Below are 16198 nucleotides of genomic sequence, written 5' to 3'. Positions count from 1 at the left end.
TCAGCCCTCGGCCAGTAGCGTCACAAAGTCGTTCCTGAGGGACAGGAAGGGCAGCCAATGAGAGAATCCCTCTGGAGCTATAGGGAGAAAGCGGGTTAGGGAGGGGAGGTGGGGGCTAGGAAGTGGGTTGAAGAGGGGAATTGAGAGGGGGGAGAGGGAGAGAGACAAAAAGGGAGGAGGGAGGAAGAAAAAAGGAGTGTCTAGGATGAGAAGGCGAGACAGACAGATAAAGAGAGAGAGAGTCGGCTGACAATTACCCTCTTGACTTCTGTCCAGCACCAGTTGTCAATCAGCCTGCCGCTCTGGGAAAAGAACCAGCCTATCATTGGCTACACTGACCCACATCCCGCCTCTCTGGGCCGCATGATTGGCCACAGTGACCCGTTCGTCAAAGAGATCTGGGAACACCAGAGCCTTGGGCTGCCTTGGGAATAAGTGGCCCTGATACTGTGTGTGCATGCATGTGTTGTTTAGGAGGAAAAAAGACAAAGGGCTTTCTTATTGACGCTATAACTGCTTTCATGGGACAGAAGACAACGAGAGACAGGGATTGAAGGGGAGCAAATGGGAATGTGGTAGAACAGGGGACATGCTGAGGGAGATAAGGAAGAGACATGGAGAAAAGGATAGACAGAGGGATGAAAAAGAAATTGACAACGGATGAGTGAGGAAGATGGATGTTAGAATAAAGCATGGAAGGTTAGCAGTAGTCAGGGGAGAAACACTGTAAATACGTAGGGGAGAGAGACAAGAGGATAATGAACAAGGAAAGACAGAATAGAAATGTGAGTAAGGGAAAGAGTGAGGGAAAATTAGATCAGGTTGTAAATACAGGAGGAAAAGATGGAGGAAAGAGAAGAGTGGAGAGAGGTGCACTGATGTACTGCTTTGTAGCGGTGTGTGAGTCTGTGTATATGCACATGGATAATTAATGACAACATGTGTGTAAATATTTGTTTGTGATAACATCATCATGATGCAGAGGCTTCTCTTCTCTTCTTGTCTCTCCTCTCCTCTCCTCTCCCTTGATGTAAAGTAAATCTAAAATTGGAGCATGCCAAAACAGCCTAACCTCACGGCTGTGTGTTAGGCCTTATCTGCCAGCTTTAGTATAGTTAACCTGCTTTTCCACTATGAGTGCTTTACTTTATTACAACAAACTTTTTTAAGGGTTTAAATCTTTTATTGTTGTAGAAAGCTTAACAGAAGCAACCGGAGGTGTTGTAGAGGGTTTGATTGGATGTGGATAGAGCAAAATGTGTGGAAATATAGGTCAGCATTCTATTATCATATCCATTGGGGATGCTACTTACTCTTCAAATGAGTTAATTCATTGTATAAACTTTGAATGGTTTGCTAGTTAGTATAACAGTAGTTTGTTTTTCTAGATTCAGGTGCTGTGTTGGAAAATGTAATTAATTGTCTTCCCTCTTAAACCCATGTGTAAATATTTGCATTGCTTTGCTAAAAAGACTGCAGATGGAACACGCATATCATTCCTGGGCTGTATGACGGCTGCAGGTGTTCACTCACCTGAAAGAGAGGGACCGCATATGTTTTACTAACAGTTATGGATGACTTAGCTCTTAGTTTAAGTAATATTTTAAAGGTTTTAGCTTTGTACTTGGGGGAGGTGGTCTGATTATTCATTAATTCATTATCATTTATCATTCATGTGGGATGTTGTGCTAGGAGATGCATTTTTGTCTTAGATGCACTGATCGTTGCTTGGTCTTATCATCTGCAGGTTTAAGGCATGTCTCCTCATAGCACTGCACAGTCAACATTAGACAGCATTTCCCAAACATAGGCTCTAATTCAGCCCACTTGGTGGATTAAGACCAGCCCAGGTAGATAAAATCACTCTGTTTCACTTTAGGTAAGTCCTAGATTAGAATGATATTTTCACTGTTTTCAAACCAACTAAATTTTGGCTGCACACCTGTCTTAGTTACATACGCTGCACTTACTGAGTGCTAAAAATATTTAGTGTTGCAGTTGGTTTGGTTACTGTTGGTGTGTGTGCTTGTGTCTGTGTTATGTGTGTGTTTGCATCTGATTATTTATTGGGACTGTGTAGTCTGCATGTGAGGTTGACGTTGTTTATTCTATGTTGTCAGATTATGTGGTTCCCTTATATACTGCTCGTAACTCCACTAATTGACATCCACACATACAAAAGATTTGTGTGCAAGCAGCAGTGGTTCCTCCAAATGTGATGACAGTTCATCTTCGTCTTTGACATTCCTACCATCTGCACACTTCTTACACCAATATTTGGAAATTACCCAGGATGCCAAATAAATACAAATAATGTGTATTTCTATTACGTATACATGCTTTGCAACTGCATTCATGAGAGGTACTTCAAAACCTTAGTAGGGCACACATAATCAAAGAACACCCCATTTCCAGGGAAATCAATTTACTATGACAGTACCTACATTTGGTGTATTTGCAAGATACATTTTACAGAATAAGGTGTCTCAGGGGTCAGTGTAAGCAACAATAAAAGCAAGGCTTAATTGTTGCGTGTGTGCAAGTGTGTATAGATGCTCCACGTATTCCCATTAGCATCTTGTTTGCTTTGTGTCACACACTCACACATATTATGCACAGGTTTGTGGTGAATTTGTGCACTGTGTTTGTGTTGGTGTTGAGGCAGGCTGTGTGATCTCGAGGCCTCTGATGTCTCAATGATTATTGGCTTGCCCACTGGTACGCTACTCCTGCCTCTCAGTGTGTATGATTAAGCTTCTTCTTCAGCTAAGTTAACAAGTGGAAAACAGTATCAATGTTTTTCTGTTAGAGGATTGAAAACTTTATTTACATCTGATACCACCATTGAAGCCTTCCTAAAAACAAGGACACTTCCTCCTACAAATTGGCGTATTATGTTGAAAAAAGAATTGCTTCTGTAACAACCATCAGCTCCATGTGCCGGGATTTTTGTTTGTGCCTGGAAGAAACGCTGGGTTGTTAATCGACTTCTTGTGCCAATCTACATTTTTCAAACTAGAGGCCTTAGTGTGAAGGGAAGTGAGATGTACTGTAGGCGGAAAAGAGATGGAGTAACACACTAGTGGAAAGGCTCATTAATTGGATACTTTGAATGTTGTAATTTTTTTACCCAAAACACACATATCCTTCCCCACATACACTGATGTCCATATCCAGGTCTTTCTCCAAAAGAATAGTTTCCCTAATGGTGTACACTACCTGCAGCGACACACACACCTGCACGCAGACACACTCTTGCACAGACTTACACTTGAATGCTCCCTGCTTTTACTCATACAGTGTGTAAAAGCACCACCACACTCACACCCCACCAGCCCCCTGGTGTGCGCGGGGTTCACAGTAACACTGTGTGTGTCTCTGAGGGGGGCAGAGAGGAATCTGGGAGTCTAAATAAAGCTATGTGTGCTTGGCTAATGAAACACACTGTATTCCCCACAGTCCCATCAAGAAAAATGGGCTTTTATTAGAGGCAGAGTTACCAGTACATTCAGGTCTTTCGAACATCCAAAACTTTTCTTAACAACCCTAACCATCTTGTTTTGTCATGATTCCAACTTTTTGTCAGGCCAAGAAACAAAGAGAATCCCCCAAACCTTTGATTTAGATCTCTGTCCATGAATGACATAGGTCCTTCTTGTCATGTATGTTCCAAAAGATTCTTCCTCTTTTCCTAACGCCAGTAAAGCATAATATCAGAGAATGTATATGATCATCTCATGTGAATGTATTTTTTTCCTCTTTTAGATTTAAATTCATAAACAAAGGTTTCAGTATCACACATACACTTTGTATTGCATGTTGCTAAAGACAGTGCAGGTATGGTTCATCTAATACAATCATGCAACTCATGGCATGGTTCAGTTGTGAGGTAATCTGTTATAGGTGTTTTGGAGGAAACCCCTTTTTATTAGCTAAGAGGAAGTACTTTGTTTTTCTTCTGGTTTTCTCTCCCCATACCTTCTCTTGCCTGTTTCTGTCTGCTGTGTTTGGCAGACATGTTAGTCATTGTGGGAGGTCTCTATTCGCGCAGGGTTGTGTTCAGGCAAACGTACAACCTTCAAGTCAAACTCCTGTGTGTCTCTGTCTCGAGTGCATACGTGTGCGTTTGCTGTGCTGTGTGTGCATATGTGTTTGTCCAGGGATCCATTAGTCCGTTATTAGCACACTGTGGTCCACATCTGGCCCTAGGAACCAGGCCCAGATGCTCGAAGTGTGATTTCAGACTTGATCGTAATACTGCAGTCCTCTCTAGTTGTTGGGATTCAGTCTTTTTTCCGTAGACATGCATATATGTCACATCCATAGCAAGATTCTGCTTATTAGTTCCTGTTCTCAGTCTCACACTACACAACTAGTCTACTCAGTCTGGTTCTAGATTCATATTTGAAGACAGTGCATGAGCACATTCAAGGATTACATATGAAATGTGTTTTTGCCTATACCTTACAATCTCATTTTTGGCCATTAGCATTGTAGTGCCAGGTTGTTCTGCTTTGAAACACCTATGTATGTGCATATACACTCACTGGGCATATTTTGACCCAGGTCAGGAGCTTCAGTTAATGTTCACATCAAACATCAGAATGGGGAAAAAATGTGACCTTAGTGACTTTGACTGTGGTATGATCGTTGGTTCCAGGTGGGCTGGTTTGAGTATTTGTGAAACTGCTGATCTCTTGGGATTTACACACAAAACAGTCTCCAGAGTTTTTTTTACCCAGAATGGTATGAAAAACAGAAAATATTCAAAGTAGCAGATCTGCAGATGGAAATGGAAATGTTGATGATGTCAGTCTGAGGCTGCAGTGGACAGACTCACCAACACTGGACAGTTGAAGACTGGAAGAATATAGCGTAGAGTTTGGTGTCAACAGCATGAATCCGTAGTCCCAACATGCCTTGTAACAACAGGCGAGGGTAGTGGTGGTGTAATGGTGTTGGAAATGTTTCCTCGTCACACTTTGGGCTCCGTAATACTGAGCAATCATGGTTTGAATGCCACAGCCTATGTGAGTATTGCTGCTATATTCTAATGGCTACTTCCAGCATGATAATGCAATATGTGACAAAGAAAATGTTATGAATGTGAACGAGAGAGAGAGAGAGAAGGATTTCATATTTATTTCATTACAATTGCTTGTAAGTTATGGTTGGAGCTACATTTAGCCTGTGTATGCTTTTGTGGTGGAAAATAGGCAAAGCAGTTGACTTTGCAGTAAATCAAGATTTTCCCCATATTTTTGTGGAAGAAATGTCTGAAATGATTGTGGTTTTCATATTTATCCCAGCTCTGGGCCTGGTTTAGGTTATACTTTAGGTTCAGTACAATAGTAGGTCTTGTAATGTTAATTATGTTATAATGCTTAATTTGTTCCTGTAGTAAAGATAGCTTCCTCATTTGCCTTCATTCACAAAGGTTAGAGTTTGCAACAGACCGACACATCACACCTCAGGAGAGCAGGAAGACATTTAGAGTTGCAGTAATTATCTCTGTATTGGCAAGACTTCTCTGCAATATAAAGATTACAGGAAGAATTCTGTCAAACTGTTATGGTGTGGCTGAAAAATGCTGATTTAGATAAAGTAACATCTCATTCATCTTTATTTATTAATGCTGTAGAACTTTCAGTCTTTGTTGGATGTTAGATGGATGTTCATGATGCTGTCTATGGATCATAGTGAATCGTGATTTTAACTTTTGGAATGGATATGAAGAAAGACTAGCAGCCTAATGTTGATTTCACTGCGTCATATTAAAATCCTTGTTCAACAGTCCTGTGAAATAATTCATTTTACATGTAGTATTTTTTTTTGGTGCTTTTGTGCCTTTATTGGACAGGATAGTAGAGAGAGACAGGAAATGGGGAGGCCAAGAGAGGGGGAATGACATGCAGTAAAGGCCGTCCGATGCGGGACTCGAACCGGGGCCAACTGCAGCGAGGACTGTAGCCTCTACACATGGAGCCTGCTTACACCACTACGCCACACGACGCCCCTCACATGAAGTATTTCTGTCATACATATTTTTCAGCTGTGCGGACTCCTTTATATTTTGGGAGAAAATACACTGAACATGTAAGGAGCAGTGGGCGTTGAGCAGTGGCACATGTCATTTGAATTTGTGTTTTACGCTTTCCTTTTTGTTCTTTTCTAGTATGTCGTCCAGAGATTTGATCTAATGTCCTGTCAACCCTTATTCTGTGTTGCCAGACCTTGTAGAGATTTTTCAAGTGTGTAATAGCATCATGGTCAGTTGTGTGTGGGTTTGTGTGTGTTAGTGTATGTGTCCACTTTATTGCTTTATTGGCTGTGTTGGACGGAAAATCTCACAACTGATAAGTTGCGCCACTAGAAGATGAAGTCACTCCACTTCATTGTTGCTATTGAACACCCGCGTGTAAGTAAGCAAGTATGTGTAGCTATGAATCCTTCAAATTAAAAAGGATTCAACCATAGTTACTGTAAAGTTCAGTTCAGTGCAGCAGTGGTTTTCCCTGTTAACCAGGGAAACCTGAACATTCACATAATTTTACTCACCATATTTTTCTTTGTTTTGGCTGCACATATATTTGATTAAACGCTGAAATGGGGTTGAACTGAAACAAGGCAAACCAAGGCAGGTTTGTTTTTCTTTTAAAAGGAACACTTCACTGATTTATAACTTCTTGTTTTCATTTGAGTTCTTGGCGCAGCTGAGAATTTGAGGATGGGGTGGGTCAAGAGGGAGCTGATGAGGACATGGAGTGAGGAATATGAGGAGAGGCATAAAGAGTTTGAGGGGTGGAGGTCACTGGAGAGAGCAGGATGAGAACTAGGATTTTGAAGGATCAGAGACAGAGGTGAGTAAGTGAAAAGTGAAGAATCGCGTGGTGGGGAGGGGGTGAACAGGAAACCCCATTGTGTGGTGACTCCAGCCATTTCCTGTTTGTGTGCCAGCTGTACTTCCCTCCTTCCTGTTGTACCCAGGAAGTCAGTGTCACATTCCAGCTCTGATCAACTCTGTATGCGTGTGTGTCAGAGTGGTCTCAGGACATTGTCATTGTCAATACCTGCATGTTTGTTGCTTCCCTAGTCTATTTTAGGAGTGTTAAAGAACACACATTTACAGAGGATAAACATTTTGAGAGGTAGATACTTGCAGACTCCACTATTCTCCCTTTAAAATACCGTTGTATTGGTTAAGGTTTGTAGAGAGTGATAAACTTGAAATCTAGAGTTTTATAGACAAATTGAACCCAAAATGAATTTAGAGAACCAACTGAGACTCTCATTGCTGAAAAAGTACAGTGGAAACTATTAGATTTATTATAAAAAGACATGTAGTCTATTTTAAAGACTCCTCAAATTGTTTGTAATGTCTAAAAACTAAATCTAAAATATTGTTTTGTTGGATCATATGATGTAATTGTCAGCATTTAAACTTATAGTTTCAGAAAGACCTGTCAGATGTTCAGTATACACTAATCTGCCTCGGTAAAATGAGATTAGCACTGCAACTACAAATTATTTTCATTATTGATAAATCTGCCAATTAGTTTCATGATTAATTAATTGATTATTTTTAAAAAATGCCCGTCACAACTTCATCAACTAGCTTGTGTTGCAGTCTTAAACCCAAACTTATACAGTTGACTATTAAAAGGGACAAAGAAAACAAAAATGACCCCAACAATTATCCGATTACAATTAACTGATTATCAAAATAGTTGATGATTAATTTTCATTGATTGATTGTTTCAGCTCTGAATTAGATTGAGCCCACTTTTGGTCTTGGTTTTGGGCCTGTTGTCATGACTCCGACCCACTGAAACAGTGTAGATCTGTAATGTCTGATAGATTGGCTCTCCATGTAGAAAAATGGAGCACTTATACTTGATGACATACAATAAATTCTAAACCTCCTTTTTATTTGTCTTTCTCCCTCTGTCCCTCTTCCTCTCTCCTCAGCGGTAGAAGAAGGGGAGTCTTCAGAGTGTGGAGGCACCTGGGATGAATCAACTGTCCAGACAGGTTAGTGTACAGACACATGAACGCACAAACACACACTCAAACACACTGGTACTGTAATAGAGTTCCAGCCAGCTGTCAGATCCACAGAGGAGGCTCAAGTCTATGCGTCTCCATCACACACAAACACACAGACACACACAATTTGTAATATCAATTCCACATGGTTTATAATGGCCTGCTCAGGGGGATATCAAGGAGAAGAAAGAGGGAGAGATGGAGAAATGAAGTGAGTGTAGAAGGAATTAGGATGGAGGGATTGGTGAAAGTATTAGGAGAGGGAAAAATCATAAGAGAGAAAAGAGGAGATTTGAAAAGAGGGAGATATGGAAAGAGAGCTCTCGCTGGTCTCAGGAGTCGGACTGAATGGAAAGAGAGATGACAAAAGGGATATGGAGAGAGAAAGATGGGTGGAGGGAGGGACAAGAGAGAGATTTGTATGCTTTTTCACTACTCTCTGTGGTCTGGTGATATCTTGGGAGGAAGTCAGAGAGATGGAAGGGCTTTTCTTTTCTTTTTATTCTTTTCTTGGATTTTGTTTTTCCTTGCGGTTTCTCCAAACCAACTTCCCCATTTCTTGCACTCTATGTTTCTCCCTCCCCTCCTCCATCTTCTCTTCTCTCGTGTTTCCACCCTGAGATGGAAATTTGAAATTATCCTGACTCTGCCTTTTGCCTTTATTGAAAAAGAACAACTGAACCAACTGCTCTCTGAGGTGCATGTATGATATGAGAAATAATATAGATTTTGAGTCTAGACAGAAGGATGGCAAGTATATGGATGTGCTTAGATGGATTAAAAAACATCTCTCTACAGCTACAGTGACTCGTAAAGCATGTGTTTTCATGAACAATAATGTGAAATCTAACCAGTCCTAACTTCTGGTTGCTTCATTTCACTATACTATGCAGATTTGGATCTGTTTTTTAATGAAGCCAGTCAGTTTTCAACTGCTAGTGACACTTTCTGAATGAAAGAAAACACAAAACTGTTTTGCAAATTATTAATTGATTAACTTCTTTATTGACAAGTGCGATGATGGTAAAATTCTTAGATAAAGTGGAATTCAGCAGATACAAAGTAGGCAGTGTCTAAAAAAGCCCTTTTGAAGACTCCACTTCAGCTCCTTGTGATAACTTTCACGATTGCTTAATCTACTTAATTATGTTCTCCATTAGTTGATTAAATAAAAGTTCCCATAGTTTATTGTGAGGTCTTACAGTGTCTTCTTTTTCCAGCCAAAAGTCCAAAAACCAAATATTAACAGTGTAGTATTACAGAGAAGACTGAGATAACTAAGACATATTCATATTTGAGAAGCTAGAGGGAGTGAATCTTTGCCTTAATGATTTACCATTTATCATTACAGCTCTGCGATTCAAGGTAAATGACATGACTGGAAATATAGTATCATTAGTAGGTGTAGTATTATGCCCTTACTTGGCCTCTCTTCCAGTTTGGATTTTACTGTCAGTTCCTTGTCCCAGCATCCTCTGCTGCATCACTTTTTGTGTCCTCTGGATTCATGCCTCTGGCTGCCTTCATAAATCTCTCTGTATCTTTCTTTCTAACTCCCTGCCTGTCAGTCTCTCTCTCTCTCTCTTTTCTTCCACACCTACCACCTTTTTTTACTGTTTGTATCAGTATCACAACTGCTGTAATGAGTCAAAGATTCCAGGGTGAGCGATAGTGCATCTGCTCGGTCCATATGCCAGCCCTGGTACAACACAGCTATTGGCATTTTTCTCACTGTTGTCAGTGGTGCTTAGCACAGATAAAATTAAACATTTTCCCAAACCATGCCAAAAAAATGGTTTGACTACTTTAGGTGTTTGTCAGCTGAAGCTAGTTTTTCTGCTCTGGTTTGCAGCCTATCAGAGAACACTTAAACACTTCCTCTGACTAGATCCCAACAGGGAAATAAGATACTGCTGAATGTGGTAAATATGCAGTTATCTCTCTCTCTACCTCTCCTGCCCTGTCTCTCGTTCAGCTCTACAGGGATAGAAGGATAGGAAAGTATGACCCTTGGGGTGTCTATGACGTGCTGAACCCTCCCATCCCTGCCGCCCTCCCTTCTTCAGACCCGTGCTAACTCTCCTCCAGGGGCCGCTATACGGGTCTACATCTGTGTGTGTGTGTGTGTGTGTGTGTGTGAGTGTGCGTGTGTGTATGTGTGTGTATGTGTGTGTGTTAAGGGGGGTGCTGACTGAGGTCCTGGGTGGCTCACTAGAACTGCTGTGTGTGTCAGTTCCTGCAGGAAACTGGAGTCCCATGACACACACACACACACACACACACACACACACACACACACACACACACACACACACACACACACACCTATCTCACACTCTTTCTCCCATAAAAACATACTGTCCCATATTTCCTTACTCAGCCACTCTTCCAATTTGGATTTTACCGTCCCAGCATCCTCTGCATCACTTTTTCTGTCCTTCTCTGCATGCTTGTCTCTTTCTGTCTTCCTAAATCGCTATGTATCTTTTTTTCTCCTTGTCTGTCACCCTCTCTCTCTCCGTCCACCCCTTACTTTCTTTTTTTACTGTTTATCTGTGCTCATATTACAATAAGTGCGTGTGTGAGAGAGAAAAAGAGTGACAATTGCTATCCATCACTTATTCAAGATGATTAAAAAGAAAAAAGACCTTGGTTCCTTTACTCCCTGGGAGATGGTGTTGACAAGGACAGGGTGAGAAAGAGAGACAAAAAGAGAGAATGGAAACATATACCTTCCCATCCTGCTATTAAATTCACAAACTTCCACCCCTCCTCTGTCTTTTCTCCACTCTTTTCTCTCTCTCCCTCTCCCTCTCCCTCTCCGTCTTTTTCATTTTCTCTGGAAAATGTGTGTTGAGTTTGGAAAGACCCACGGGAGGGAAGGAGGAGGAGGCGGGAGGCTGACTCGAAGGGAATAGCATAGAGTCAACCTATTCTCCCCTTTCCTACATCTCCTCTTTTCCTTTCCTTCTCTTCCTTCTCCGCCCTGGTGAATCTGCCCCAGAGAGGAGCCATCGAAGGCTGAAGGTGCCAACGCACCCTTCGTCTCTTTTTCCCTCTGCCCCGCTGCTCCTCTTTGGGACAGAAAAACAACTTCTTATCTTCCTCCCTTGTTTTCTCCCTTGTTCCCTCGCTCTCCCAGTAGGCTGGGAGAAGAAAAAGAGAGAAGTTGCCAGGAATAGAGAAAGGGAATGAGAATGGGTAAAGGACAGGTAGAAGAAAAGTTGTCAGAATTGTCTGTTCAAACTTCACTGTATGTTGAGTCTCATGTAGGAGAACAAACGTGGAAGGGGTGAGACACATGTCCAACCAGGCAGGAGTGCACTTCAGAGGCATGTGTGTCTGTGTCAGTGATGAAAACCTCCTCTCTTTCTCTAGAGTCTTGTTTTTCTCATTTCTTGTCTGACTGTCTACTGTAGACTACACACACACACACACACACACACACACACACACACACACACACACACACACACACACATATACACACGCTTACTGTTTCTCTTGGACAAAATACACACAAAAGCGCACATAGTCACATAGAAAAAGTCAGTGAGTCATCATGGAAAAGGTTTGTCAGGTCCCCAAGCTGAAACTGAGAAACTGAGACCTCCTGCATTATTGTTATTCAGAGTTTAAGAACTATGTGAATGTGTGGGAATGAGTGTGTGTGTGTTTATGGGTGTGTGGGGACACAGACATGACTTGCCAGCCGGGAAGTTGCCTCCACCTATCAAATGACAGAAATTATCAGTGCAGCTGGATCAATTCAGTTTACATTTAAACAGTTTTCAAATTCAAGTGTCCTTGAAACTCAAAAACTGAAAAAGTCTGAATTGTGTTTTCCCTCCAATTCACATATTTCGTGTTTAATACTACTCTCCAGTGTGAGTGTGTCCATGTGCACTTGTCATCTGGTATCTTCTGGGAGTATTTACCATTTTGAAAAATGTCAGCAGAGAGGTATTTCCTCCAGTGTAATGACCCAGAATACTTAAAATTCAGCAGCAGATGAACATATCCTATATGCTCTGCATGGTTGTAGTTTAGTAGGATAGATGCACCACAATGATGTGCTAGACTAAACATCTGGCTACATCACTGTAGGTCCTTGTGGGGGACAGATGTGCAAAGTAAGTTTGACCCTTGACCCCGTGTTTGCCTAGAGTCTATTTCTGAGCCTTTTACATTCACTTTATTTGTAGAATGATAGCAAACTGAAATAAAGGCAAATCATCTTTCTCAAAAAAGGGCAAATTGATTTAAGAGCCCTGATGAATCCTAAAACAGTAAAACGAGCTAATAAATGAATCAAATCTTCATCAAACTTCATGATAGGTAGATTGGAGGATACATAATCTCCGCTACAATTGATCCATCTAATGGGAGTGTAACTAATGTCAGGAAGTGAGATAAATGTATAAGAGGAAATGTAAAAAAGAGTATGTAAGAGAAGGAGAGAGAATGATGAGAGATTACAGGGTTCACTGTAATATCTTTATGATGACCAGAGCTGAGATAAACAGGACACTGGCCTTTCTCCCTCTTTCTCCTGCTTCCTCTCTCTCTTTTCCTATTCCTCTATCCCTCTCTCACCGCTACCCTCTGGAGGTCCATAATGTAGTTTTAATTTCCCCAAGGCTACCACAGGAAAACAGTTCCTGTCTGTGTGTGTGTGTGTGAACTATTATTGCCTGCTTGTGACAGCGCACAGTGCATCTGTGTTTTTGTCTGTATTGCAGCATTTAAGCCCTTTGTTTTTTGTGTGTGCAATTTTTGTTGGTGTGTGTGTTTGTGCCCCAGAAATTCAAATAAGTGAGCAGCTGTCAACTTAATTGTGAGAACTCGTTTCTGCCAATCTGTGAGAGTCTGTGTATTGCATGTCCGGCTGATTTTTTTTATGAGTTTGTTTGTTTATATACAATGTGTGTGTGTGTGTGTGTGTGTGTGTGTGTGTGTGTCTGTGTGTGTGTGTGTGTGTGTGTGTGTGTGTGTGTGTCTGTGTGTGTGTGTGTGTGTGTGTGTGTGTGTGTGTGTATGTATGTGTATGTATGTGTTTTCTGCTTCCTTCCATGACGTGAATGGCTCTTTCATCATCCTGTTTCCAGACATTCGTGTTGGGTGCTGCTCTCCCTTGCCGCAATACATCCCAGGGGTCTGTGTGTGTGTGTAGGTGTGTGCATATGTATGTGTGCGTGTGCGTATTTATGTGTGACTGGTACTCTGTGTTGCAGATCTCCTCCCGAGGGAGTGGGGCTTGTATTGTGAAAACACATACAAACAGGCTATAGTTGGGGAAAGAACATGAGGTGGAAGGTAAAGGGGAGGGGGTGAGGAGAGATGGCTTCTTTATATAGCCACCTAACATGCGCACACACACGCACACACACACAAACACTTGCAAACCGAGTGAGGCAGAGGGAGAGAGAGGGTTGGGGGAGTCACTCTCCTGAGAGAGTGCAGGGCTGTGTTGTTGTGTCCAGCTGCACCTGTTCAGCCTGTGTGTGTCAGTGTGCATTTGAGTGTGCGCTCGGCGCCAAATGTGTCTTCCATTCTTTGTATCTGCCCAATCCTCAACATTTTGAGCTCAGATAGGTGGGCCTTTGTGCTCTTGTGCTGTAAGTCTGTAAGTAATCTGACAGTGTCTTATCATTGTAGAAGGTGTTTTCAGCTAAATTGGACAAAAACAATATATTTTGTATATTATACTCAGGACTATGATATTTGGTTAATGTGGCTATGTAGGAAACATCTCTCAGTATAACACCATGCAATTCAACAGTATCACAAAGTAAGCCTCCAAAATGACCATAACGGAGTACAATCAGCAACTGTTTAAAACATTATTCACAAAAAAAATGTATGAAGGTAGGAACTATTGCTGGGCTGTTGTATAAATTAAGCTGGTTGTACCTAATACAGTGCAAACTAAGTGTTGATATGCATGGATGCATGAGAAGAAGGTTGTTTTCAGGAAAAAAAGCATGGGTGTAAATAAAATAAATGTAATAGCAGAATTTAATTTAGCTGCTTCTGTTTCAGGGTCCTGGTACTGTCTGTGCTGGCTCACTGTCAGACTGTCAGACTGTCAAGGGTCAGTGGTACAGCTGAATAGGACAGAGCCATCATTTCTGTTAGTAACACCTGTGCTTTTCCTCTATGACAAGTGAAAATGTCTGCTGTGAAAAAGGCTATTTTGAGCAGCTTTTATAGGTTAAGCACCAAAGAACCATAACACTGCTTACAGTATACTCATACTAATACTTACAATAACAACAACAACAACAACAACAAAATAGACACTAACAGTTGAGAGCATTGTGATTTCTCGCTGAGTGACTACCTCACTTGTAGTGTGTTTTGCTGAAGGTTGTGATGGCACACTTTACAAAACTCCTGTAAGAGGTATATTTAAAGATCCATGATCTGGTCCAGTCTCTTCATGGTGAATCGTGATTGAACAATACTGTGTTTACAGTGATACCTGAAACAGCAGGAAAAAATAATATCCACAGATATTTTCAATCAGTGTTTGAACCTACTTATTGGCCACACAGTCGGACATTTCACATACTACTGCATAATATTGACCAGAAATCTTTGATTATCACAAGAAATGAACTGTCAGAAAGTATGTGTAGCTGATATTGTGTGAAATACCCAGGTTCTGACGAGGTAATCTCTGCCCATTGGGCACTCTAAGCAAGTCATGTGATGCAGGTCTGCTTTTAACCTTGTGGTTGGTTCTTAGCCCTGCTGAAGGTGGTGGTGCCCAGCCAGGTGCCTGTGAATCCTGGACGAGTGTGGAGTGCGATGTGGAGCAGAATGAAAGCCTTGTGTCGAGACTGTTTGGTTTCTAAACATTCTCCTGGAAGCTACACACACACTTTTTTCCCACCTTTTGAAGCCTGTTTTAGGCTCACACAGACATAGGTGTGTGTGTGTATGTTTTATGCATGCTTGGCTAGCAGATATACATCTCTCTGAGCTGTGGAGTGTGTCCCAGACAGGCCACAGTACCTGCTCCTGGCTGCCAAATCTAACACTTGAATGACTACTTTACCTTTGCAGTATTACAGTATGTTTTATTCCCCTTTAACTCTCTTTTAGTAGACTTCTATCACCCTGGGGCAGTTAGGGAACACTTCCCAAAGTTCATTAGTTCCCTAGTTTCTTCCCACTGCATATATAGAGATGTACGGTGGTCATGCTGACTGTGTGTGTTTGATTTTCCGTGTTCCAGTTTGTGTCTCCACTAGCTTGTCTTGGCAACTGCTCACGACAGCACTGTGAAACCACCAGTTAGACAGGAGGATGGAATGTGTCCATATTGAGTGTACTTGGATTCAGTGCTGAGGGTCCTATGTTCGGTTTATATTCCACTTTTTTGAGGGGAGAGGGAACAAAACTCGTTTTTGTCTGTCTGTCTCTTTTTCTGTTCTGTGCGGTATGTTTATGGCTTATTATCATTTAGCTCACTAATTACCTCAATGAACTCATTTTAACATGGATAATGAGAGAACACACACACACACACACACACACACACACACACACACACAGACAGACAACAAATACACCCATGCTATGAACACACACAAACATCCACACATACTCGTCTGTGAGTCTAACGAGTGGTGATTAGTGGGTCTCAGCTAGGCGTGGCTAGGCTGTGTAACATCATTCTGCACTGTGGACTCTGCTAATTCACTTCTCTTTATCTAATTACCCAGGGTGCGCACAAACACACGCACACATGCACTCGTACACTGCACACACACCACCTGCATATATCTTTCCTGCAGATATGCAAAGTGACCTCATTATTCCTGAGGTATCCATTTATATATTTATATTTTTATCTGTTAATAAACAGCCCATTGTCATCGGGTTACTGAGGCTGGTGGGTACAGCCAAGAATATTGCTTATTACCTTTCCTCAGGAGACACACAATGTAAAAACATCTTTTCTCCACATCCACACCTGATGTTGCATGCTGTCGTACACACGGGCCTGCATATGAAAACTTTCTTAAAATAGCCCATAATATTTAATACGACTCTGGAATGTCACAAGGTCCAATTTATTGTCCCTGCTTGTGTGAAGGTCCCAGATCAGGCCTTCGTGAACCTGCACAGAAAGCAACTTATA

At 41.5% G+C, this 16198-nt stretch overlaps 1 protein-coding gene across 1 annotated transcript in view; it reads left to right on the top strand.

Moving 5' to 3' along the window:
- Positions 1-7968: 7968 nt before the first annotated feature.
- Positions 7969-16198, top strand: part of znf423 (zinc finger protein 423) — a gene marked incomplete at its 5' end in the record, with an annotated part of 123135 nt that continues 114905 nt past the window's right edge. Inside the window, one exon of the mRNA XM_023406133.2 lies at positions 7969-8031. Within this exon, the coding sequence (XP_023261901.1) occupies positions 7969-8031 (63 nt within the window). The remainder of the gene's footprint in view (positions 8032-16198) is intronic.

The sequence above is a fragment of the Seriola lalandi genome, unplaced genomic scaffold (assembly GCF_002814215.2).
Source record: "Seriola lalandi dorsalis isolate HSWRI2012SDOR001 ecotype SW California unplaced genomic scaffold, Sedor1 jcf7180002054295, whole genome shotgun sequence".
NCBI lineage: Eukaryota > Metazoa > Chordata > Actinopteri > Carangiformes > Carangidae > Seriola > Seriola lalandi.
Note: the sequence above shows the minus strand (reverse complement) of the source record. Positions and strands in the feature narration are given on the sequence as shown.